This window comes from Carassius carassius, unplaced genomic scaffold (assembly GCF_963082965.1).
Source record: "Carassius carassius unplaced genomic scaffold, fCarCar2.1 SCAFFOLD_58, whole genome shotgun sequence".
NCBI classification, from domain to species: Eukaryota; Metazoa; Chordata; class Actinopteri; order Cypriniformes; family Cyprinidae; genus Carassius; species Carassius carassius.
In genome coordinates this window covers 502,562-527,975 of record NW_026775030.1, presented here as the reverse complement: position 1 = coordinate 527,975, position 25,414 = coordinate 502,562, and the positions used below count along the sequence as shown (strand labels likewise).

The 25,414-nt window shown below is 39.4% G+C and overlaps 1 protein-coding gene across 3 annotated transcripts in view; it reads left to right on the top strand.

Moving 5' to 3' along the window:
* The first annotated feature begins 659 nt into the window (after nucleotides 1–659).
* The window catches only part of LOC132134237 (mitogen-activated protein kinase kinase kinase 12-like), a 72,583-nt gene continuing 47,828 nt past the window's right edge, over nucleotides 660–25,414 (top strand). For 2 of the 3 annotated variants that reach the window (XM_059547039.1, XM_059547037.1), the window contains exons 1-3: nucleotides 660–856; nucleotides 14,050–14,570; nucleotides 20,224–20,428. In XM_059547039.1, the coding sequence (XP_059403022.1) occupies nucleotides 14,147–14,570; nucleotides 20,224–20,428 (629 nt within the window). In that variant the 5' untranslated portion in view covers nucleotides 660–856; nucleotides 14,050–14,146. The remainder of the gene's footprint in view (nucleotides 857–14,049; nucleotides 14,571–20,223; nucleotides 20,429–25,414) is intronic. The other variant, XM_059547038.1, reaches the window with a different exon arrangement.

Genomic DNA, 25,414 nt, shown 5'->3' with positions numbered 1-25,414 from the left:
GGGATGTCACAGCCAAGCTATTGTGATTTTAATATGAATAGAAGATTTAATCAGTTTTTTGGATTAAATTTAAGCCAAAAAATCCAAGATTTAATCCAGTTGTCACAGCCAAGCTATTGTGATTTAATATGAATAGAAGATTTAATCCAGTTGACTGAATATTTAGAAATGTGAGAAAATGAATTGATAAGTTGAATTGTTTCTTGTAATGATGATGGGATGGGATCTTGTACATACAGTAATATGTCATCTGTGTAAAGACTGATTTTGAGCTGTTTGTTTAATGTTTGAACTCCTTTTTTTTGGTTTTGATTGCTTCTGTTGTCCTCACTTGCTGCTTTGGATGAAAGCATCTGCTAAATGACTAAATGTCAATGAATCCATTCATTTATTAGGTATATTATTATTATTATTATTCATTCCAAATAGTAATATGAATGCAGTCGTCTGTATCATAGCTATTTGCACATCAAGTGTGATATGAATCATATCTGTCGACGCAGCGTATAAACACCTTCGATCAAGAGAGCAGATTATTCTTAAACGCTTTTAAACGTGAATTCATCAGAAGGTCACAGACACATCGCATGTGGCTTTGACGTCATGTCCGCGCTGACGCGCGCGCCCCCTAGAGGCGTCACAGCGCCGCGTGACGTCACTTCAGCACCGTAGAGGAGGAACAGCTCCTTCCGCTCGACTAATGAAGCCCAAATCCGCGATCAGCAGTCCACCCGACGGGATCTGGTGAAAGCACGCGCGCTCGGTGACCGAGGAGAACGCGTTTACCGCGGAGGACCACAGCGGATCCACCCGTCTCCTTGACACCGCGACAGCAGCAGCATCCTCCGGAGATACGGTACTGCTCCTTCATCGTCAGAGCTAGAGCCAGCCGCGGAGAGCGCTTGAATCGAGACGCGGTGTGTGTGTGTGTGTGTGTGTGTGTGTGTGTGTGCGTGTGTGTGTGTGTGTGTGTGTGTGTGTGTGTGTTTGATGCTGGGAGCGCATCCCTCGTTGCGGTACTTCACGCGTTCACACGAGCCATTGACGCACAATGACATCACATCTGAACGAACGCGTCCATTTACTGCACTTTCATCCGCGTGTGCGCGTTGCTTTTGAAGAGCCGTGTCGTGTAAGAACGCGTGCGTTTGTTATGCAATCCTGTGTTATTGTACAGAGAGCGACGGAACGCGAGCGTGAGCGTCGGTTCGCGCGGAAGAGTGCGGTGTTTTCAATAGCCAGAATATATTTCATGCAGATATACAATAGACTCAGTGATGTCGCGTTGCAGTAAGCAGGTCCAGCCCGTGGGATTGTGGGTAAATCACAAATAACCTGTCTGTGAGCATCAGGGGTTTTGTTCAGAATGGATGAACACAGACCTGTACAGTATATTGAGCTGCCCTGTCACCATTTCATTTGAAATACATCGAGCAGTTCACCAAAAACAGCAGTGTGACCATGTTAAAACTGAGTGTATATATGTATTATAGAATTAGAAAATGGTTTAAAATGGTTTTAGCTTAATATTTAAAGCTTGATGTCAAAACCAGTTATCTAGGCCAACACAATCTGTCAACAAAGAGTAGTGGAACAATAACATCATGTAAATAAAATCAATCTGGGTTTACACATAGAAACACAGTGAACACAAAAATAGCTATAAATCTCAGCCTGGACATATGCACACCTGTCAGAGACGGATATAGATGTGTTTTTTACTGATGTGCAGCAGTGCTGGAGCTAGACTACATCCTCCCACTGCTGATTACTTCACATTACCCACCGCAGCGATACATTCTCACCATAGCTTGAACAAATGTTGCAACTTATTTCTCTGATTAACCAGCGGTTGGAGCAAAAGATCTAACATTAACTTATACAAGCAGTGAATTTTGTAAATATTGTTCAGGAAACCTAAAACTTCAGCTTACTTCAAACAAGACTGCCAACCTTTGAGTTCAGCCTGGGGTGAGCATTATTCAGGACAAATTCATTTTTTCCTTGTCTTTGCTCAGATTGTTTGCACAGAAGTCAGCAGGAGTCAAAAGGGTGTTTTTAACACAACAATTGAGACATTTTAAACAAAGTATGTTTAAAGACTTTTCATCAAGACCCTAAACAATTATATCAACTTGTGGAAAAGGGGCACCCGATGACCCCTTTAAGTCATGAGTCGTTTGACATAATAAAGAGTTCATCTTTTACTTAATGTGTTGTTTTGGCTCGTCTCAGTTATTAGTTGTTTAAGCAGTGGTTCTCATTTGAGGGCCCACAGCCCACTAGGGGGCATAAGATAACCTACAATTAATTTAAGTATATTATTAATCTTATTATTAATATGTTAAGTTAAAAGAAGCACAATCTCTTTCATATTCTGTGATTGTTTCAGAGCAACCCAAGTTGTGTGAAACACAGACTGAAGAGCTGATGATACACAAGCTACAGCTCTCGGCTGGGTAAAGCAAACCAGTGTTGTGCTAGTAAAGTCTGATAGATGACGACTGCAATAGTGCATGTGCTCATGTAAACATTGTATTTCAAAATACATGCATGAAAACAGACCAGGTTTTCCTTTAATTGCCAATAATCATTTCTTTAACTGATTCATTCAAAACAGATGATTGATTTAGAAACTAGGAATGTCTCAGCGAGTCATTGATTTGCCTGATTAGCTCAAAAACACAGAAATGAATCAGAACACTGTGCTGTGTGTTGCTTGGAGAAGCACAGCAGCAAAATACAGCAAAATACCATCTTTATTGACAATGTTGTGTCCAAAATGCCATTTAATATGAACTTTTTGTAAATTGCACTATTCTATAAAACCCCATTAGCAGTTGTGCTGATATTATGATGAACAGCACTCTTGCTTGTGCCACATTGTGAAACTATCATGTGATAAATAGAAAACAACAACACATACTGGACCATTTTTTGCACCCATATCTTGATTCTCCAACTGTGGGAGGCAGAATATTAATATACAATTCATCTATAATACTAAAATAATGTTAGAAGGATAACCATGTGCATGTAGTGCTGTTGATGAATGGAATTGCTCTATAAATGAAGCATTGCACATGTTCTCACTGTTTCAGAAGCAGTAAACTCAGCAGCTGATTAACTGACAGAATACATTATTATAGAAAGATAATATGATGTTTGTGCTCCTATTTTTTTTAATGTTCTAGTTCAGTAAAGTCAAGCCGTCTTCATTTCGTTCTATCTTTCATTTGTATTTTGCTGTGTTTGATGATTCTGAATGGGTCTGTGTGTAGTGTACACAAACAGTCAGTGCTCTTTGGCATCTCCATGTGGTCTTGTTTGGAAAGGCAGGCTGACTTGTGTTTATTTGTTTTAGTGACTGTATAATTGAGCAGTGCCAATGCTTTTAAGAGGTGAAGAAAGTCTGCAGTGAAGAATTCAGGAGCTTTAAATCTGTTATATATTCACAAAAAAGTTATAATTAAGAAAAGTGCAAGGGTATAAAGTATAGCATAAATTTGCTAAAATGTGAAATATTTCCAAAAAATAATATGCAATTAAAATAATAATAAAATAAAAGACAGCACTCGGCAGCGAGTGGCTTTAGTAAATAGGTGAACGGTGAGAAATATGCATTTAAACTCATAAATATAAGTAGAATATATCAATGTTTATTCCATATATGTGCCAATCTTCCTGTTGCCAGCAGGTGGCGCTATCATTATAATGGAATATTGGCCTTCAGATGTGTTCAGGGCTGCACTCTTATCGAACATGTGAAGTTTGGGGAAGATCAAACATTTTATGCCTGAGTTACAACAACTTCTCTTGCTGTGGCGAGACATCAAATTTTGTCATTTTTGCCATGGACACGCTCTTTAACAAAAACTCAAGATTGCCACAATTTAACATTACACAGGCCTTTAGATTAGACTGACCACAAAAATACATTAATGTCAAAAAATCTCTAGGAGTAGTTTGTCTCAGCGTAAAATATGTCACTTCCTGTTGCCAGCAGGTGGCACTATGACTATAATTGAATATGGGCATGTAGATCTGTTAAGGGCAGAAGTCTTATCTAACATGTGAAGTTTGGGGCAGATTGGACATTGTATGTCTGAGTTACAGCAACTTCCTTTTTCATGGCGAAACATCAAAATTTGTCAGGCCGCCATGGACACTCCCTTTAACAAAATCTCAAGATCTTCCCAATTTAACTTCGCAAAGGCCTTTAGATTTAACTGACCAAGTTTTATGTTGATCTGAATAAATCTCTAGGAGGAGTTCGTTACAGGTGCTGTAGAGACTCTTTTTATATACATATTAATTAAAGCTTAGTTAAAAATATTTTAATACATTATTTACTAATACATTTTTTATTTACAGTTTAATTTTAAGATTAGTTTATACACTGTGAAATAACATGATCATTCAGATTTTAATGATTGGATAAACTAACATAAAAAAAGATTAATAAATGATCTGAAAAATAGATTGTTCATTGTTAGTTCATGTTAGTTAATGCATTAACTTATGTAAACCTAAGAGAGCTTATTATAAATTGTTGCCAAAAACTTTTCATGATCTATAACCATTTGTAAAAATAATTTTAACGATCTATAAACATTTCTGAAATTATTATATAATTTAATTTATAATTAAATTATAAAACTATATTACCAGTAAAATTAATTCGCTTTTTAAAATACATATTAATTTCTTTAAAAGATTTTTATAAATTATTTAAATGCTCTTTACACGTTTCTAAAACAATTATTTAAAAGTAATCCTATAGCTCCATCTGGTGGTGGCCATGATAGGTATTACACACTGCACGTTTGGTGTAGCTCTCTGAACCAGTCCGAATGAAGTGTTCCTAAATGGAGCGCGAGAACAGGACGGACTGTGCATATGCCTATGCAAGGCCAGGTTCACAAGCTCTATCTGTAATGCGTATTTCTTTCAGAGCCCATGTTAATGGATCAGAGCATTCACACTGCACACGGTAAAAGATGTGAACAGAAACGGTTAGAAGTAGAAAGGTGTGAAAATAATGAATATCTAGCGCATGAGCATAGAGAGAGTTGTGAGTGCACAGGACACAGTTTGAGCAGAGGAAACGCGTTTTAAGTGCGCGCTGCTTTCGCTCGGAGAGCGCGCATGTATCAGAGCTTGCGTGACTGGTTTTGTGACAAAGCGAAAGGAAATGTGCATGCAAGCGGAGAGATTCATGCTCGCGCATTATTTTAATGTGTTTTTGCGTTACAATAACGCGCTCTCACTGCTGCGTCTGCACCACATACACATACTGTATACACTCTGCAAACAGTGAACCTCTATAATGTATAACAAATCTATTTCAACACCTGAAGCATCGCTACAATGAGCTCTATGACCAATGGATGACAAGAAGACATGCCTAATAATTCAGCACTCTTGAATATGAGTTTTTCACTTCCAGCCTTCGAGGACAATTATATATATCACTCATAAATCATGAAATACCAAATCTATAGTATTTATTAAGATTGATGTGATTTTAAATTGGTAAAATGTGCTTGGAAAAAAAATGTCATCAGAATATTAACGTGCCTTATTATTATGCACTCTGTGAAAAAGCATTTTTAACGATTTTATTGATCTATAAGCATTTGTAAAATATTTTTGCCTGCATTACAGCTTAGTCCTTATATGTGAGCTGAACTGTTTTACTGTTACATCAGCAAGATTGTCTAAATTCAGATAAAAGTCATGTCACAGAATGTCTGTAATAGGTCAGTATCAAATAAGTTATTTATCAAATTATTATCAGAATAAAAAAATACATACAAGTCAATGTGTATGTATTTTTTAAATCTTTTTTTATGTTGCAATTAACATAATTCTTAACCTAATTATTTAAAATCATGTTGTCTGAGCCCTTCAAATTGTACTAGGTTTTTTTTTTTCGTCCCTAAAACTGACAGAAAAGGATAAGACCTAAGAGATTTCTTAAGTTGTAGTGATGAAAAAAAATCAGTTTTTTTTCTGGTGATTAAAGAGATGTTAACTCTCTCTCTCTCTCTCTCTCTCTCTCTGTGTGTGTGTCAGGCAGGCCCTCAAGCACCCCACCCCCTCCCCCTCCCTTCCCTCACACAGAGAGAATGCCTCAGAGTGAGATCAGATGTCTGACAGTTTTTTAATTTTCTTTTAATCATACAGTGTTGTAAAGTCCTGAAACTATGCATATTTCCTCAAAATCACATGTTCTCTAAATGAAAAATGGTTTTGAAATGTTTGGAAGCTGCAATTTAAAAATACAAGACAATTAATGTTTCCCTTTTTAATGTTATTTCAAAAAATCACCACGGCAAAACCGTTCAAGCTATCCAAAATCCCTTCGCAATTTAAGTTCCTCAATGTTTTTTCAACATGTAGACATAGTTTGGTGTGTATAGTGTACTTCCCCTGTGAGGAGTATGCATTAATTCACAGATGAAATGTCCCAAAAATACATATTCAAATCAAAATAGCTGACTTCCTGTTGGTCGTAGCTTATGACTGTAAATTAGAAAAATGTCCGTCTTGATAAGAACAATTTACGTACCGAGTTTGGTGTCTGTAGCTTAAACTAAACCCCCCACTTTTGACAAAAGGTGGCGCTATAGAGTGCCTCTTCCACGCCCTTAAATAAGCTTTTGACATTGTCTATATATCATTAGAACTTATATGTGTTTTGAGTTTCAGGTAATTCTGAGCTTGTTATCTTCCTCAAATGCACCAGAACAGAATTTTCAAGTTTGACAAGTTGCCATGGCAACACTGTATTAGATATCAATATCCCCACAACAGATTTACATCGGCTGTGTTTTGTCATTATTCTGATGAAGTTTGAAGCAAATTGAGTAAAAATAAGATGATGAATTCAAAACATTTTGAAAATGACACACTTCCTGCTGCCAGTTGGTGGCGCTATAACTAAGACCCCTAATAGTTACATATATGCGAGCGGCATAATACAACGAACAATCCAATGAAGTTTGATGAAAGTCAGGCAATGTATGCAGATGTTATTAGACATTTCCTGTTTCTCATTTTTTGCCCTAATTTCAATGCCTCGCCACGGGCAAACCGTTCGAGATATCAAAAATCCCCTGGCAATTTTTCATCCCCAATGTCTTGAGATCATGTTCACTGAGTTTCAAGGCAAACGGTTGAAAGTCCTCAGAGGAGTATTTCAAATTCCAGAGCATGCTTTTTTTAAACAGCCCTGAATAGCTGACTTCCTGTTGGGCGGAGCCTATGACATAGAGCACAAAAGTTGTTCGGCTCAATGAGATCTATAAGTGTACTGAGTTTCATTTAAATCCATGCAAGTATTTTTGAGCTATGGTTCAAAATTTCTGACTGTGTTCCAGGGGGCGCTGTAGAGCCCCTGTGCCACGCCCGGGTCCCAGCCTCTGCGGCGTCCTGATGGCCACAGGTTCCAATGTGTGTGCCAATTTTCAAGAGTTTTTGAGTATGTTAAGGCCCCCAAAAACCCCTGGAAGCTTCATAACAAATAAAAATAATAATAATAAGAATAATCCTTAGGGGAACAAGAGGGCCCTGCGCCCATTGGCTCGGGCCCTAATAATAACATGCAGCTGAAGAGTCATAACAGTAGTACAGTCCTGCAGTGTTGATTCAGAAAAGGAGAGTAAAAGCACTGAGAACCACTGTCCTGTAGGATGTGCTGCCCCTGAAACTTTTCTCACCAGAGGATTTCATAAGTGTGAAGTAATAATAAACAGAAATAGCAGACGAGTGGATTCACTGGCCAGTACCTGGTTATTTTGACATTAGCAGCACCTGCTGATATCTGTGGCTGCTTGTCTGATCAGGTTAGCTGTTGGATCAGTCCTGTGATCCAGTTCTTCTCAATCCTGGTCTCTAGTTGGATCACCAGATCACTAGTAGAGGCTCCTAGACCTCATGCAACGTTTTTAAGCACCATTTAAGAGCACTTTGGGAAGAGAACAGTGTTGGGGGTAACAAGTTACAAAGTAACGGATTACAGTGACTATATTACTTTTTTGGGTAATGAAGTAGAGTAACGCATTACACTAATAATATTGGTAACTACACTACTTTACTAGACTATAGGAACGCGCTTTCCTGCGTTACACAAGCCGTGTTTGCCTGTGTGTAAAGTTCTGGGCCGGGTTTCCCGATAACAATGGATCTTAGTCCTTAAGAGTGTTTTCTACGAATAATTTTACGATCGTTCGTTATTGTTTCACGTGCGTTTCCTAACATTGCACGTACAGCAATCGCACAGCTGTGCTTCAAGTGCTACGTAGGAGTCGCTGTCCATTTGTCAAGTGCTGAAATGTCATCTTACAGACGGTTAACCTCCGGTCTGTGTTGTGTATATCGGTCTGGCTGCGGTGCCTTCTACAAACGCAGGTAAAGTTAAGGTGATGAGTAGACTGAAGTTGGGCTCAGGTGGTTGTGATGTGGGATGTGTTTCCCATACATTTATTTATTTTTGGAGACTCGCCACGATTTTAAAACTAAACGATTTTCCAAAAGGCTTTGTTGAATAAACATGAGCACGTACTGCACGGTTAATAATAATTATAATTCCTTACATTTATATGTTTAAATATCAAAACAATGCACAGGTGTTTTATATCACTATATTTCTGAAGGAAGTCTTGCATGTTATATATCTGATAAAGCAGTGCTTGTGAGCTCAGCGCTGCTCTGTTTACAGCTGTTACTGGGGAAACCTCTATTTCTCATGCTTTAAAGCATCTCCTGCTTAACATTTCTTCCATGTTTTATTTTTAATAGTAAATCAAATAAAGTTTGCTTAATTTTCCATATTTAAAAGAAAATCTAAATGAATGTTTTATGCCTTCATTTGATAACCAGAAAAATGTAAATACACAACAGAATTTCTGAGGGGAAAAAAAACATTCATAAGGCTATTTTAAGAAAAATTGAATAAATTAAGTTGTTTTTTTATGCATTTAAATGACACATGCTGAAAAAAATCTAACATATGGTGAAGTAAAAATTAAACATTTCATAGGGCCCTAAACATGTAATTTTTTAAAAACTTTTAATAAATTGCTGTGAAAATGTATAAGTGTTATGATTTAAATTAATTAGACATGCTTTTTGATTAATACAATTACATTTAACCATTAAAAAGGAGTAAGAAAAAAAATGGAATCCAGAAAAATTAAAACGGAATTTGGAAAAAATTCGCTAAAAAATTTAAAAAAGGAAAGTAAAATAATAAGTAGTGAAGTTACTTTTCAAATGCAGTAACTAATAAAGTAATCTCATTACAATTTACAGAAGTAACTAGTACCCCAACACTGGAAGAGAATGCCACACAAAGGGCCAGATTTACTAAACAGGGCAAATTAGCGTTAGAGCTCAATTCCAGAAAAGCGCCGATAGGAGGGGAAAATCTGTGGGTGATTTATTGACACGGTGCACATTAAAGAACACATTTCAATAATGACCAGCACAATCTACCAAGAGCAGTGCAAATTACCGCCTGCTTTAAGTCATTCTTTATATGGGGCATTAAATAATAATAAGTGATGCTGCCAATACCAATGAATTGACGAGAGCAAATCTTAGTAAACTGCGTCTCCACACCTCTTCAGCACTAATTTCCCACTACGTGTCTTTAGTACATCCTGACAGTAATGTTTTTAATCCATAAGAGGGTTTGTGCCGGCGCAAGCTGATAGCAGGGTTGCCAGGTTTTCATTTCACAACAAAACCCACCCAATTGCTATTTAAAACTAGCCCAATCACGTTTCGAGGGCACTACCCCAGTAAAATACAGGTTTTTTTTAGCAGGGTTCCCCTGGTGAAATTCACATTTTAAAGGCTAAATATCACATTATTGGGGTTGCTTAAACCCGCATACATGAAAAACAACCCATGGCAACAGTGTTAAAGACAGCCCAATTCTGCAGGAAAACTGTGGACTTGGCAACACTGGCTGCTAGTAAATCTGGCACTATGCATTGTGACCCAGATTTCACAAAATCTGCACTAACAAAAAACCTACATTTTAGAAAGATATATATAAACATACCATATTTTTCAGAATACAAGTCATGTTTTATTTTCATCCAGTAAATCCTGACAGTAGTTTTTTTAACCCCAAATGAGGGTTTGCGATACAAGCTGATAGTAAATCTGGCCAAACGAAAGCGAGCAAGTTACCCTATTCACATAGTTCACATATGATGCTCACTACAAGGATGTCATTTGACCATTTATGATCATGTGACCCAGGTGTTCTTAAAGTCAAATAATAGTTAAAACTTACTGCAGTTCTCTCTGACGCAGTAACTTACCGCAGGGAAGAAAAGAAATCCTCTGTCTGTCCAATGATTGTAACAGTCATTAGGTCCGTCAGACTGAAGATGTTTTAGCAGTATTCGTTGACTTGATTGCAAATAAATGCACAGAAACTATTTAAACTGAACAGAGATGATATCACTGAATCCAATGATGAACTGCCTTTAACTATCATTTTTCATTATTGACACTGTTTTCCTAATGAATGTTGTTCAGTTGCTTTGACGCAATGTATTTTGTTTAAAGCGCTATATAAATAAAGGTGACATTGACATTGAGCAGTAATGTGAGCAAAAATATTTAAGAGCCATCAAATCCAGATTTAAGACATTGTAAGACTTTTTAAGGACCTGCAGACACTCTGTTTCAGCAAAAGTGAGTGAGTTTCTGCTAATTAATAATGCAAACCGATTGAGCCTTTCAATAATGAACTGTTGATCTGAGACCCTCACTGTTATAAAAACTTGTGCACGATTTAATTGCGATTAAAAAATCTCACAAAGAATATTGCAATTCGTAAGTAATGTTGTCCTATTGTGCAGCCCTAGACTGAACTGTGTGACTGTGTGTGTGTCATTGAAACGCAAATTTAGCTGCAGCCAAGTGACTCTATTGCATAGGGCTTTTAAAATCCTGCAGTTTAGCTCCAACAATATAAATATATATATATGTTCATACACAGCTTGAGTAGCAAGATTGTGTTCAGTTTTAACTATTTCTTCCATTTTATATTTATGTAAGAATGAGAATAAGAAGCACTTCATCCGGTACTTAGTGTCTTTTATTCCAACATAAGAAAACATTTCTGGAATCTGCATATGGATGAAATTAAACTGCAGTTACAGATGCATAAATAGGCTTAATGTATTGTTTTAACATAAAACATTGAATACTGATATTTGAAATAATTGAAAACATGGGGGGAAAAGATAGTCGAAATGTGAAATTAAAACCACCAGTAGGTGACAGCAACCAAATGTTAATGAGTGAGTCACCGAGATTCAACCGATTCATTCAAACGGCTGATTCATTCAGAAACAAAGCATTTGACTGTGTTAATGAGTGAATCACTGAATCATTTATTCAACCGATTCATTCAAAAAGCTGATTCATTCAATAAGTAAACACCGTCTATTGCTCAGAGATTCAAAACAGTGCTGTGATCTTTATTTGAAACCACTTTCATTAGCATAATTGAGCAAAAACAATCAATATTATATCTAAAATGTAAGTCACTTGTTGCTTTTTATGAACTTGTATAATATGATTATTAAATCTGTTCATGCAGCTACAGAAAAATGGTACTCTTTGTGTGATATGGATTAAGTTAACTAGGCCTGCATTCAGTTATATAAATATAAAAAGCATACAGAAGAATTAATTGCTGTCTACAATATAGCACATACTTGCCAACCTTGAGACCTCAGAATTAGGGAGATATTAAAAAGGACCAGGGGGGGGGGGGTTGTGTGTGGTCATATATATCACATACACAAACGATGTGTCGTCATATATAATATCACATACACAAACGGCATACACCTACACGTACACATTCCTTAAGGCCTCTCCTCAGGAGGTTAGACCCTAATTTGTTAGCTGCTGTAAATGAAGAGATATGAAATAGCTAGATCTTATCAATAAACATTTATTAATTCATAGCCTAATGCAACAATTACATAAGTAAACTCTCAAAACATTATAATTATGACATTTCATTTTTACATTTTCATGTAACAGTCTAAAGCTAAATAAATAGCTGTTCTTGCCTTTCATTTCAGACGTCTGCTTCTAGGGGCCGTTCACATATCGCATCTTTTTTGCGCTCAAGGTCGTTATTTCAACCGTAGGTGCGCGGCCGCGGTGAGCACGCTCATAATGGAAGCAACGTGGTGCGCTACTTTTTCCAGGCGGGTTTTTCCTTCTCATCTCCAGAAATATATCTAGTAGTAAAGCTAATGCGAGCCGAGGTGAGGCTAGAAATCAATTAATCCTTTGCTGATACTTCTTCCTCGTCATCATGGAGAGCGCAGTTTGGTTGCATAGCAACGACAGACGCCATGGGAGCGCAAGCGTTTGGTCTAAAACGGCGCCCAGTGACGGATGGTGTAGCAATATTGTTGTCCGGGTGGAAATCGGGAAAAATTCGGGAGAAAGGTCAGTCCGGGAGATTTTCGGGAGGGGCTTTGAAATTCGGGAGTCTCCCGGAAAATTAGGGAGGGTTGGCATGTATGATATAGCATGCCTGGAACATTGAGTTTTTATATATTAATAAACTAATGTGCGTGCACTCTGTGTGGTTGGAGATATAGCCTACTTGATGACATAAGATTGCAAATCATTTCAACAACACTTACCATATTATATGTATCAGAGTAAAAGCATACATTTTAATTAGGAAATGTAGTGGAGTAAAAGTAAAAGTTGCCTGAAATATAAAAACTCAAGTAAAGTACAGATATTCCCTAAAACATAGGTAATTACTGTAACAAAGTATTTTTACTTCGTTACATTTATGGTTTGACATCAAGTCAGTCAATCAGCCTGTATCTATGAAATCACAAACATGCTGGAATTGTATCAAAATATGGGCATCAGCTTGCTCAGACAAACTTTTTCCATGTGCCAAACTGATTTGTATATTCTTCTTTACAAAATTATGCAAGTCAGTGACCGATAATAGTTTATATACAGTAATTCAATGGGAAGTTGAAGTTGCAGAATAAAAAGACTAAATAAGAACTCTGATCTTTGGCTGGTGGGTGCAGATAATGGTTTTGGAAGAAGCAGTCGTTAAAGTTAAAGGGGTAGTTCACCCAAAAATGAACATTCAGTCATTAATTACTCACCCTCATGTCGTTCCAAACCCTTAAAAAGAAGTTCATCTTTAAAACACAAATTAAGATATTTTTGATTAAATCAGAGAGCTTTCTGAGCCTCCATAGATCCTCGCTACATAACTGAATTGCTCCCAGGCCCAGAAATGTAGTACAGACATCGTTAAAACAGTCCAAGTGACATCAGTGGTTCAGCCTTCATTTACAAAGCTACAAGAATACTTTTTGTTCACAAAGAAAACAAGTTACATTGCTGTCTATGGAGGGTCAGAGTAGTGGTTCCCAACCCTGGTTCTGGAGGCACCCCGACACTGCACTTTTTGCATGTCTCCTTTCTTTGACACACCAATTTCAGGTCTTTGAGTCTCTATTGATGAGCTGATGATGTGAATCAGCTGTGTTTGATTAAGGAGACATGCAAAACGTCTAGTGTCGGGGTGCCTTCAGGACCAGGGTTGGGAACCACTGGGTCAGAGTGCTCTCGGATTTAATAAAAAATATCTTAATTTGTTTTCCAGATGAACAAAGGTCTTATGGCTTTGGAACGACATGAGGGTGAATAATTCATGACTGAATTTTCACTTTTGGGTTAACTATCCCTTTAAATGGAAAAAAACAAACAAATGTTTTTACTCATTCCAACTTGAATTTGTTTGAGAACACTGTCTGAAAACAGTCTGCTTAGGTGGTTCCTATATACCTGAACACATCCTCTCATTGTTGGTAATGATCCACACATGTGATCAGTGCACCATAATCATTACTTCTCCAATTCACTCTGCTATTTGATTGCCATTCATAGTAAGCAGTAAGCAGAATCATGCTCTTTCTCAGCACTTATGGCTGGTGTTGTGATTTCTCTCTCCAGGTGTGTTGACGAGCAGTGCTGCTACAGATCGAGTGGTGAGGGCCACTTTTCTGAAGGGTGGGTAACACAGTGGGCCACCCTCGCCCCTTCTGCCCCCATGGCTTGTGTCCACGAGCAACATGCCCCTTCCCCATCCCTCTCAGGGTTCAGCACCCCGCTCTCCGAACCCCCCTTCTGTCGGTCCGATTCGGAGGTGCCAGCGAGCACGCCAGACACCGAGCTCACGCCGACCCAGTGCGTCCTCCGTAACGTGCTCTCCATCGACCCGGTGGGGGGCGGCAGCGGCACTCACACCCACAGCAACAGCCCCACCCTGAGCGACGAGCCAACCAACTTCTCCAACAGTGTTCTTAAGCTGCAGGAGGGCGGAGCCGAGGGCGGAGCCATGCGCAACCAGTCCGACAGCTTCCGGCTGCAGGCAGGCGGAGGAGGCTTTCTGGAAGGCTTGTTCGGATGCCTCAAGCCAGTGTGGACGATGATTGGGAAAGCTTACTCTACAGAGCACAAGCAGAGCCAGGAGGGTGAGTACGGCAGTCCGAGAATAGTCAAGGTGTTTTTCCACCTTGCTGGTAGAGGCTATTTACACTAACTCCACCCACCAATATGTGATTGGGGTAGTCAAGACTATCAAAGAGCCTCATCAAACATCAGTTTTAGTGGTGTAGATGATAAAGCACATGCTTTTTGATGCGATTAACCCAAGTTCGTGACCACCTTTTGTAAAAAAAAATTTCCTCCGTTTTAAATGTCAAATCAAATCAGAAAGGCACTTTTTTTTTCAATACAAATGAAGGAAATAATCTAAAAGTTGACAATAAATTATCAGATAAGGTTAGGGGTGGGTGTAGGGAGGGTTTCATTGTCCCAACAAGGTGGCATTCATTTAATAATTTTTATTGAAAAAATTGAAATTATAATTGATACTCAGTGCATTATTATTGCATACTGTTTTATAATGTACTAAAATACTGAGGTGCAGATAATTGCCACTATTTGCAATAAGTAGTATAAATGGCAGAAAATCCTGCTATTTTAACAAAGTGTAAATAAGTAAAAAGGGAAAGTGACATGACATACAGCAGTATGGTGACCTATACTCAGAATTCAAGATATGGGGCCAGAAGATACAGAAAAAGCAGAACTGTTCATATCCAAGCAACCCACAGTGGCATTTCATTTCTTAATCCACATTTTAAATGAATTGGTGAACCATTTGGCGTGTTGAACCACTGGCCATAGTCGCGTTGGCTTTGAAGTGGCTCTGCACTAAACGATCAGTGTTTGACATCAAAGTACCACAAGAGCGATTCAAAAGCACAAGGAGTCTCTGCTCTCTAAGCTCTCGCGGTACTTTGATGTCACACACCGATCGATCAGATGGTGATGATCCACTTCAAGTAAAACATGCCTAATGAATCAATGAACCATTCATAAAGAACCATTTACTTCCCTCCTGAATGAATCAGCCAATCAGCCATTTGAATTAATCAAATGAATTAATTAATGACTCGAAGACATTTACCACCACCTACTGGCAGTTTTAGTTTATTATTTACAGTATCATTTCATTAAAGAAATAATTTAAGATTTTCATATTCATAGTAATAATAATAAAATTTGGAAAATAAATTATTAGAGTTCTAGTTCACCCAACCAAAAATGACAATCTTTCATCATTTACTCAAATGGTCCAAAAGAGTGTTAAGGACCAGGCAAGCCCGGTCCCAGCCAATCCATAACGCTCACACTCCCCTGAGTTTTAATCACCCACACCTGTTCAGCATTAACGATCTCATCAAGGCACTATAAAACACTCACCTCAACTCCAGTTCACCGTCAAGCCTCCAACAGGAACAGACCATACGCTGTTGTCTCCCGACCCTCCGATGCACTGCGAATATCAAGACGTAAAGTATACTCACCTTTGAAACACTAACCTGTGTCATTGTTCTACTGCCCCCAGGACTCCTGAGCATTCTCCTGCTACCTGAGATCCAACGATCCCTCTAGTCTCCTGTGTTTCCCCTGAGTCGGCTCGATAGCTTCCGCGTCTGAAAGGGAAGGAAAAGAGTATTAGCAATCTGTGACTTTGTGGCATTGACATTTCTGCAACGGAAGTACTCACCTGCCTTCAACCCTGCACCCAGTGATCTGCACTTAGCCCGCACCTGAAACCCCAACTATTCACCTTGCACTTGACTCTGTAAATAAACACCGTGCTTTGAATTCACTTACCTCTGCCTCTTGTGAATATCCTGACAGAAGGCTTGACCAACACCAAAATGAATTCAGCACAGCCCGAGGACGTCGCTTCCGTAAACACCGCTCCCACACTGGTGTACATGGCAAATTCAATCTCTCGACCAGCGCCCTTCTCCGGCCGGGAGGAGGATTGCAATGGATTTTTATTACACTGTTCACTCGCACTTGAGCAACACGCACCCCAGTACCCTACAGAGAGTATGTCGAAGAGGCTTTGAGACAGGGGTATATCAGACCTTTCATCTCCCCAGCTGCCGCCAGTTTCTTCTTCATCCCAAATAAGGATGGAGGGTTACGACCCTGTATCGACTACAGAGCCTTAAACAAGATAACGGTGAAATTTAGCTACCCACTTCCCTTGATCCCATCTTCACTAGAACAACTCCGTGATGCCTGTATGTTCACAAAATTAGACTTAAGGAGCGCATACAACCTGGTCAGAATTCGGAAGGGAGATGAGTGGAAAACGGCTTTCATCACCCCTGCAGGGGACTACGAATACCTTGTAATGCCGTATGGTCTAGTAAACGCCCCCTCAGTGTTCCAGAGTTTCATGGAAAAGGTCCTCTGAGAGTTCCTGGACCGTTTTGCCCTCGTCTACATAGATGACATACTTATTTACTCTCGCAACGAAGGTGAACACCAGCATCACGTCGCCAAGTGCTCCATCGACTCGGAAAGTTCTCCCTGTTTGTAAAGGCTGAGAAATGCGTCTTCCATCAGACCTCCATAGAATTCCTGGGCTACCACATCAGCGCAAAAGGGGTTAAATTGGATGACCGGAAGACACAGGCTATCACTTCTTGGCCTACTCCCAAGTCAATAAAGAATCTTCAGAGATTCCTGGGTTTCGCAAACTTTTATCACTGCTTCATCGTCCGGTACAGTATAATAACCACAGCACTTACATCTCTCCTAAAAGGGAAGCCGAAGACACTTCAATGGAACCCCGAAGCTGAGCAGGCCTTCCAGACATTAAAAACCGCCTTTACGAAAGCCCACTTGTTTCAACATCCAGACGCAGAGAATAAATTTATTGTGGAGGTAGACGCTTCTACAGCAATCCTGTCCCAGTACTCTGAGAGCGCATCCAAGCCTATGCCATGTGCCTTCCTTTCTAGCAAATTATCCCCAGCCGAAAGAAATTATGATATTTGCAATCGAAAACTCCTTGCCGTGAAATTTCCCCTTTTAAGAATGGAGACACTGGTTGGAGGGGGCCAGTCAGCCATTTCTCGTGCTTACAGACCACAAAAATCTCCAGTACCTAAAAGAAGCTAACATCCAGACGCAGAGAATAAATTTATTGTGGAGGTAGACGCTTCTACAGCAATCCTGTCCCAGTACTCTGAGAGCGCATCCAAGCCTATGCCATGTGCCTTCCTTTCTAGCAAATTATCCCCAGCCGAAAGAAATTATGATATTTGCAATCGAAAACTCCTTGCCGTGAAATTTCCCCTTTTAAGAATGGAGACACTGGTTGGAGGGGGCCAGTCAGCCATTTCTCGTGCTTACAGACCACAAAAATCTCCAGTACCTAAAAGAAGCTAAGAGGCTCAATTACCTGGTTTCACTTTCAAATATCCTACCGTCCCGGATCCAAGAACACGAGGGCCGATACATTATCACGCCTTCACACCCTTGAGGAAACCCCGGAAGAACCAGAGCCCATCTTGCCCACTCGACTATTCGTCAACCCCATCCAGTGGGATCTAGATTAATTACTCCTCAAACAATCACAACACCGGCCCATTCCACCTACGTGTCCAGCTGGCAAGATCTATGTATCGAAGATCATTGTACGTCCCTCATCTCCTATACTCACTCATCCATGGGAACAGGTCATCCCGGAGTCAGTAAGACACTCACTACGCTGCAACAAAAATACTGGTGGCCAAGAATGCAAGAGGAGATCCAAGAGTTTATCCAAGGGTGTGCCCTTTGTGCCATGACTAAGGTACCTGCTGAACTCTTGTTTGAACATGTGTTTCGTAACTTTGGTATTCTAGAGGATATCGTATCGGACAGAGGGCTCCAGTTTATCTCCAGGGTATGGCGGTCATTCTTCGCACTCCTCAACATTCCAGTAAGCCTCACTTCCGGCTACCACCCACAAACAAACGGGCAAACAGAACATAAGATCCAAGACATCAGTCGCTTCCTTAGAACATTTTGCCATCACAACCAAAACCTCTGGAACTGTTACTTAGTCTTGGCAGAATACGCCAAAACTGACTCAAGCAGTTAATACCTGGTTCCGGAACAGCGAGAGGGTTTGGAACCAGGCACACCACCACCTTCAGTAGGCAGTAAGTTGCCAGCAACGCTTTGCTAATACTTACCGTAGACAAACTCCTACCTACCAACCGGGGCAGCTGGTATGGCTCTCTACACTGGACATCCGATTAAGACAACCATGTTGGAAACTGAGTCCAAAATACGTAGGAACATTCCCGGTGGAACGACAGATTAACCCAGTTACCTACCGACTTCGAATACCCACTTAGTACCGAATACACCCCACCTTTCATGTCTGTCTGTTGAAACCCCATCATTTACCTGTCTCTGTTCCCTCTGCAGACCCGGTCCCTGACGACAACCCCCCGTTTCCACCCATTGACGCCGAGCCCATCTACACAGTAAGAGAGATTCTGGACTCCCGACATCGTGATGGGCGACTAAAATACCTAGTGGACTGGGAGGATTATGGACCAGAAGAAAGTTGTTGGGTACCTCTTCAAGATATCCTTAACCCCAATCTGCTCACAGAGTTCCATACCCATCATCCAGAAAGACCTGCTCCACGGCCCCGAGGCAGACCACCACGATGTCAGAGAGCAAGGTCCGCTGGTGCGGACCCTGGAGGGAGGGGGTAGTGTCAGGGACAGGGCAAGCACGGTCCCAGCCAATCTACAACGCTCACGCTCACCTGAATTTTTAATCACCCACACCTGCTAAGCATTAACGATCTCATCAAGGCACTATAAAACACTCACCTCAACTCCAGATCACCGTCAAGCCTCCAACAGGAACAGACCATACGCTGTTGTCTCCCGACCCTCCGATGCACCGCGAATATCAAGACGTAAAGTATACTCACCTTTGAAACACTAACCTGTGTCATTGTTCTACTGCCCCCAGGACTCCTGAGCATTCTCCTGCTACCTGAGATCCAACGATCCCTTTAGTCTCCTGTGATTCCCCCAAGTCGGCTCAATAGCTTCCCCATCTGAAAGGGGAGGAAAAGAGTATTAGCAATCTGTGACTTTGTGGCATTGACATTTCTGCAACGGAAGTACTCACCTGCCTTCAACCTGCACCCAGTGATCTGCACTTAGCCCGCACCTGAAACCCCAACTATTCACCTTGCACTTGACTCTGTAAATAAACACCGTGCTTTGAATTCACTTACCTCTGCCTCTTGTGAATATCCTGACAAAGAGTAGGCTATATGTAATACATTTTAACAAACAAAATATTTCTTGCTGAATCTACTTTTTGTAATCTCTGTTTGATGCTTTATACAACAATGACTTTAAATTATCTTTTGGGAGTAATTTCTCCAAATTTGATGTGCGATTAATTTGATTAAATTAATCACCACATCATGTATTTAATTAGATAAAAAAATTGTATCGCTTACCAGCTCTAATAAAACCCCATATATATGAAGCTGGATATGTTACACTCACATTCATTAGAATCGGTTTTCAAATGTCACAGCATGTTAAAATTGTTTTGAATTCATAACATGATATTCCTCAAGTAATTGTTCAAAAATTGGGCTTTATTAATCAAAACTGTGGACCTGTAAATCATACTTTGTGTGCAAAGGAAAAAAAGTTGTCAGAGTTTTACTGCCTAGTGTTTATTTCAACTGGAAACTGCAGTGATCCGTGTGTATATTTCCAGTGAGCCGAATGTCTCTTCCAGAATCCTGGGAGGTACCTTTCGAGGAGATCTCCGAGCTGCAGTGGGTGGGCAGCGGGGCGCAGGGAGCTGTGTTCCTGGGCAAGTTTCATGGTGAGGAGGTGGCTGTGAAGAAGGTCAGAGACATCAAGGAGACTGAGATCAAACATCTGCGCAAGCTCAAACACCCCAACATCATTACCTTCAAGTGAGTGAATACAAATCAGCACACTGGCATCACCCTCATTATATAAAAGTATGATTATAAATAGTGTATTTTCCAGAAAATAAGTCACCCCAGAAGATAAGTCACACTGGGTCAAAATTGCATTGCTGAGAGTCAGAAAAAGATAAGTCACATCAGTGTATAAGTCACATGATGGATGTTATTACATTCAGAAATTATGTAAAGTATCTCAAATGAAATGTTTACAAACATTATAAATACTATACACATTGCCACACAGCCCATTCATTCTAAACAAGAGTTAGGCCATTATATAGGGGTGTTAAAATTAATAAATTATTTGATTCATTGTGATGCAGTCAAGGTATAGTAATAGACCATAACCGACCACAAACGTACTGATGCTTTTCTGACGTCATTTGTTGCATATGTGTTTTGTTGTGGTAACATACAATGTTGGAGGGAGGTTACAATTACAATTTCTTTATTTGACCCTCTAACTCTAGCACTCTCTATTCTAATTCTATTCTTTAAAAAAGAAGAAAAAAAACATGTCTGTTTTCTTTTTATTTACTATACAATTAACAAAAGCAAAAAAGACCTCTAAAACAAGCTTTCTATATTTTTTCTATTCTGTTTTCTTTTTATTTATTATTTCTACTAATGTAATGTAAATGTAATGTAAAAATGCTCAAAATACTTTTTAATAAATTTTTATTTAACCTTTTATGAATAACCTGGTAAGCATGACCTGGAGAAGACACGCTGTGTGTAAATCATGTCACGCACAAGTTGCAAATGTTTAGTTCATTGCGTTGTGCAGACGCTACAGTACGTGAAACTGCAGTCTAGCCTATAATTTACTTTGATCTACAGTGTAAAGTTAAACTTTACAACAGCTCTTGTTTCTGCATATTTCTTGATCAAAATATTCGACATGAAAGTGAATAAAAACACAAGTTACACTTGAAAGTAAATTTTTATAGGCTACAATTTAACAATATACTTTATAGCCAATAATACTTTTATTTCACAAACAAATTAGGAAAATATAGTATAGATTTTTAGATTTTATAGAACTGATTTTTTTTTTTTTTAACAAACTGATATTAGTCATTAAATGCCAAGGTCAATCTTTGAGTCCATGCTGTTGTCAACGGATGCATTATAAATTAAAGCACCCCTTCCATCCAGTACCAATAAAAGTAAAAAAAAGCCTCAGTTTATCATGAAATTCAAACTATACTTCAGACTACATCATTTTGACATTCTATAATGTTTGATGACAGATCATTGCGCCTCAGTTCAAGCAGCAGCCCTCTTTACTATTAGTTATAGCATGAAATAAACATCAGAAAGTGTGTTGAAAGAAACAAAAAAACTTACTGAAATGTATCAAATCTCAGTGTTTCAGCTGCAGAGAGAAATCATGAACAGCTTGTTCAGACTATCTGACCTCAAGCCATTCAGTGTCCATGAATAACTCTGGAGAGGAGCATTTTTCTAAATATTTGCACTATATTATCTATTCAGCATATTTTGATTTATTCTGTTTTGTTACTTTATTATTTAATGGATGTTTGTGTCATTAAAACAAGTGTTCATGTCAGCCAACCAATTAAATAATCTTGATGAGCAAAGAATTGTCATCAGTCATCAGTCTATTAGGTCATTTAAAGACGTCAAACACAATGTTTAGGTTACAACTGCATCTGTCTCTGCTGTAAACTGATGTGTTTTTTTCTCACACTGGTTACACTTAACAGCCTGAGAGATGGCATGAAAGCATGCTATATAATCGCATGATATACAGTACATAATCCATAACCATTTGCCTTAATATTTTAGTTTAAATATGCATTAGAGATCGCTGATAAAGTTGTTTTTATACACGTTTCCATAGTCTAATAAATAATTGCTTTCAGAATGTTACATCCGTAACAGTGTTTTTACTCCGAAATGCAAAAACAAAACTCGAAATAAAATGGATCTGTTATGTCCCGTAGAGAGCCAAATCCTTCTCCATTTGGTAGATATTGTTGCTTCTGGTTTGTGTGTTGTAATTCACAGAATTACAAACATATGTTGTCTCTGAGAAACTTGTGTCTTTTTTTCATGTCCGTAAGACAAGTGTATTTCCCCTCATCTAAAATATAAAACACATTTATAGACTGATATTTTTCTGATGCCGGCACTCCATTGTTATGGGTTTAAACAAATATAAACAGGTGATTCAATATATTTGCAATGAATATACAATTTTATTGCAAATTTTGACTGCAAACGTCACCTCTGTAATGCTGCAATAGCTCTTATATTACCTCAAATATGTAAACAACAACATTTTCTCATGTCATCCTTGATCTGCATTCAGTTTATATATGTATAATGTATTATATATGTATTAAATATGTTCTGCTTGAACTTTGAATGTCGGCAGATCGCTATGCTGTTCAGACTGTATGACTTGATTGTCTGTCATGAGCCCCTTTCAAACTGAGATTCTGGATAATACATGGGTAATGTAACCCGGCAATTGTTCCCGGATCGTTAGATTTTGCACTTTCACACTGCCAGGATGTGACGTGTAATGTGCGAGCCGAAAAAGCTAGGCACGTTAACTTTCACTTAAGCTGCTGAACGATCTCAGCTTTAGCATGGGTAATGAGGAGCTGACTGATCTTCTACATTACTGTTTTGCACATTTTTTTGTCGCGAACGTTGATCTGCCTTCAAAACACTCTGTAAAAGAGTTGCACGATAACGTGCGTCATCACTATGACACATCCTTTATTGCATTAGTTCTGTTCATTGGGATGTGTTTGCGTTCACACAGAAGGCAGTCCAACAATGTTCAGGCATTTTTCCGGGACCAACGTGTAATGTGAAAGGGGCTTTAGTGTCGTTGTGGAGTTCACACTATGCAACACTGCGTAAATGATCCGCAACGGGGTGATACACTACACCAGCTGACAACAACTCTGTCACCCAACAGCTCTACACAATCTCAAACCTCGTTTTGTCACAAAAACACAAACAAGACGTTGAATGGGAATGACACAAATCAAGAAGTGAAACAGGAGTTGTGTATTTGAAAATGGACATCGGTAACAAATTAGTGCTGCAAGCTGCTTGCATGATGATCTGTTCTGAAAAAAAATTCAGAAATTCTTAAAAACATATTGCTGCTGCTGTTTTTCTTCTGCTGACCTCAGCCCATGCCTTGCTCTCTCATTGGCTGTAGCTTGTCGAGACACCTAGAACCACGTGATGTCGAGTCGACCGACCGGTCCAGATATTTAGCATGCTAGTTATTTGTCTGGCGTCTTCAACGTATCAGCGATGCATCAGCGAGCCTCTTTGATATGTCGTTGAGTAGTTCATACATAAAGATTGTCTAGTGCCAAATACCCGCTGATTTTCGTCCAATCACAGCCTGACCTGTCAGCGAGCTTGAAAACTTGCAAATTGGGCTTAAAATCCTGTAGTGTGAATTTAACCTTACAATTCCTGTTCATCAGTAAGGTGAGAACCAGACCTGTTAGATGAAACAATTATTGCAAAAGCATCCAGTAGGTGGCGATATGCACCAGGATGTAAATCACCATTAAACAGAAAAAAATGCGCCATAAAGTCAATAAACCACTCTCTGTTCATATAGATAGCATTTACATTGATAGATGTGATTACACTGCATTTTCATTCTTCATGTTTGATGTGTATTGCTTACACAAATGTAGAAAATACAGTCTTTATAAGCTTTCCATTGAAAAACAGCAATCTGTCGTCGATGCTTAAGGCTTAGATCTTTATAATGATATACAGGTCCTTCTCAAAAAATTAGCATATTGTGATAAAGTTAATTATTTTCCATAATGTAATGATAAAAATTAAACTTTCATATATTTTAGATTCATTGCACACCAACTGAAATATTTCAGGTCTTTTATTGTTTTAATCCTGATGATTTTGGCATACAGCTCATGAAAACCCAAAATTCCTATCTAAAAAAATTAGCATATTTCATCCGACCAATAAAAGAAAAGTGTTTTTAATACAAAGAAAGTCAACTTTCAAATAATTATGTTCGGCTATGCACTCAATACTTGGTGGGGAATCCTTTTGCAGAAATGACTGCTTCAATGCGGCGTGGCATGGAGGCAATCAGCCTGTGGCACTGCTGAGGTGTTATGGAGGCCCAGGATGCTTCGATAGCGGCCTTAAGCTCATCCAGAGTGTTGGGTCTTGCGTCTCTCAACTTCCTCTTCACAATATCCCACAGATTCTCTATGGGGTTCAGGTCAGGAGAGTTGGCAGGCCAATTGAGCACAGTAATACCATGGTCAGTAAACCATTTACCAGTGGTTTTGGCACTGTGAGCAGGTGCCAGGTCGTGCTGAAAAAAAGAAATCTTCATCTCCATAAAGCTTTTCAGCAGATGGAAGCATGAAGTGCTCCAAAATCTCCTGATAACTAGCTGCATTGACCCTGCCCTTGATAAAACACAGTGGACCAACACCAGCAGCGGACATGGCACCCCAGACCATCACTGACTGTGGGTACTTGACACTGGACTTCAGGTATTTTGGCATTTCTTTCTCCCCAGTCTTCCTCCAGACATGCAAAATTTGCTTTCATCCAAAAAAGTACTTTGGACCACTGAGCAACAGTCCAGTGCTGCTTCTCTGTAGCCCATTTCCTGCACACGCCTGTGCACGGTGGCTCTGGATGTTTCTACTCCAGACTCAGTCCACTGCTTCCGCAGGTCCTCCAAGGTCTGGAATCGGTCCTTCTCCACAATCTTCCTCAGGGTCCGGTCACCTCTTTTCGTTGTGCAGCGTTTTTTGCCACACTTTTTCCTTCCCACAGATTTCCCACTGAGGTGCCTTGATACAGCACTCTGGGAACAGCCTATTCGTTCAGAAATTTCTTTCTGTGTCTTACCCTCTTGCTTGAGGGTGTCAATGATGGCCTTCTGGTCAGCAGTCTTACCCATGATTGTGGTTT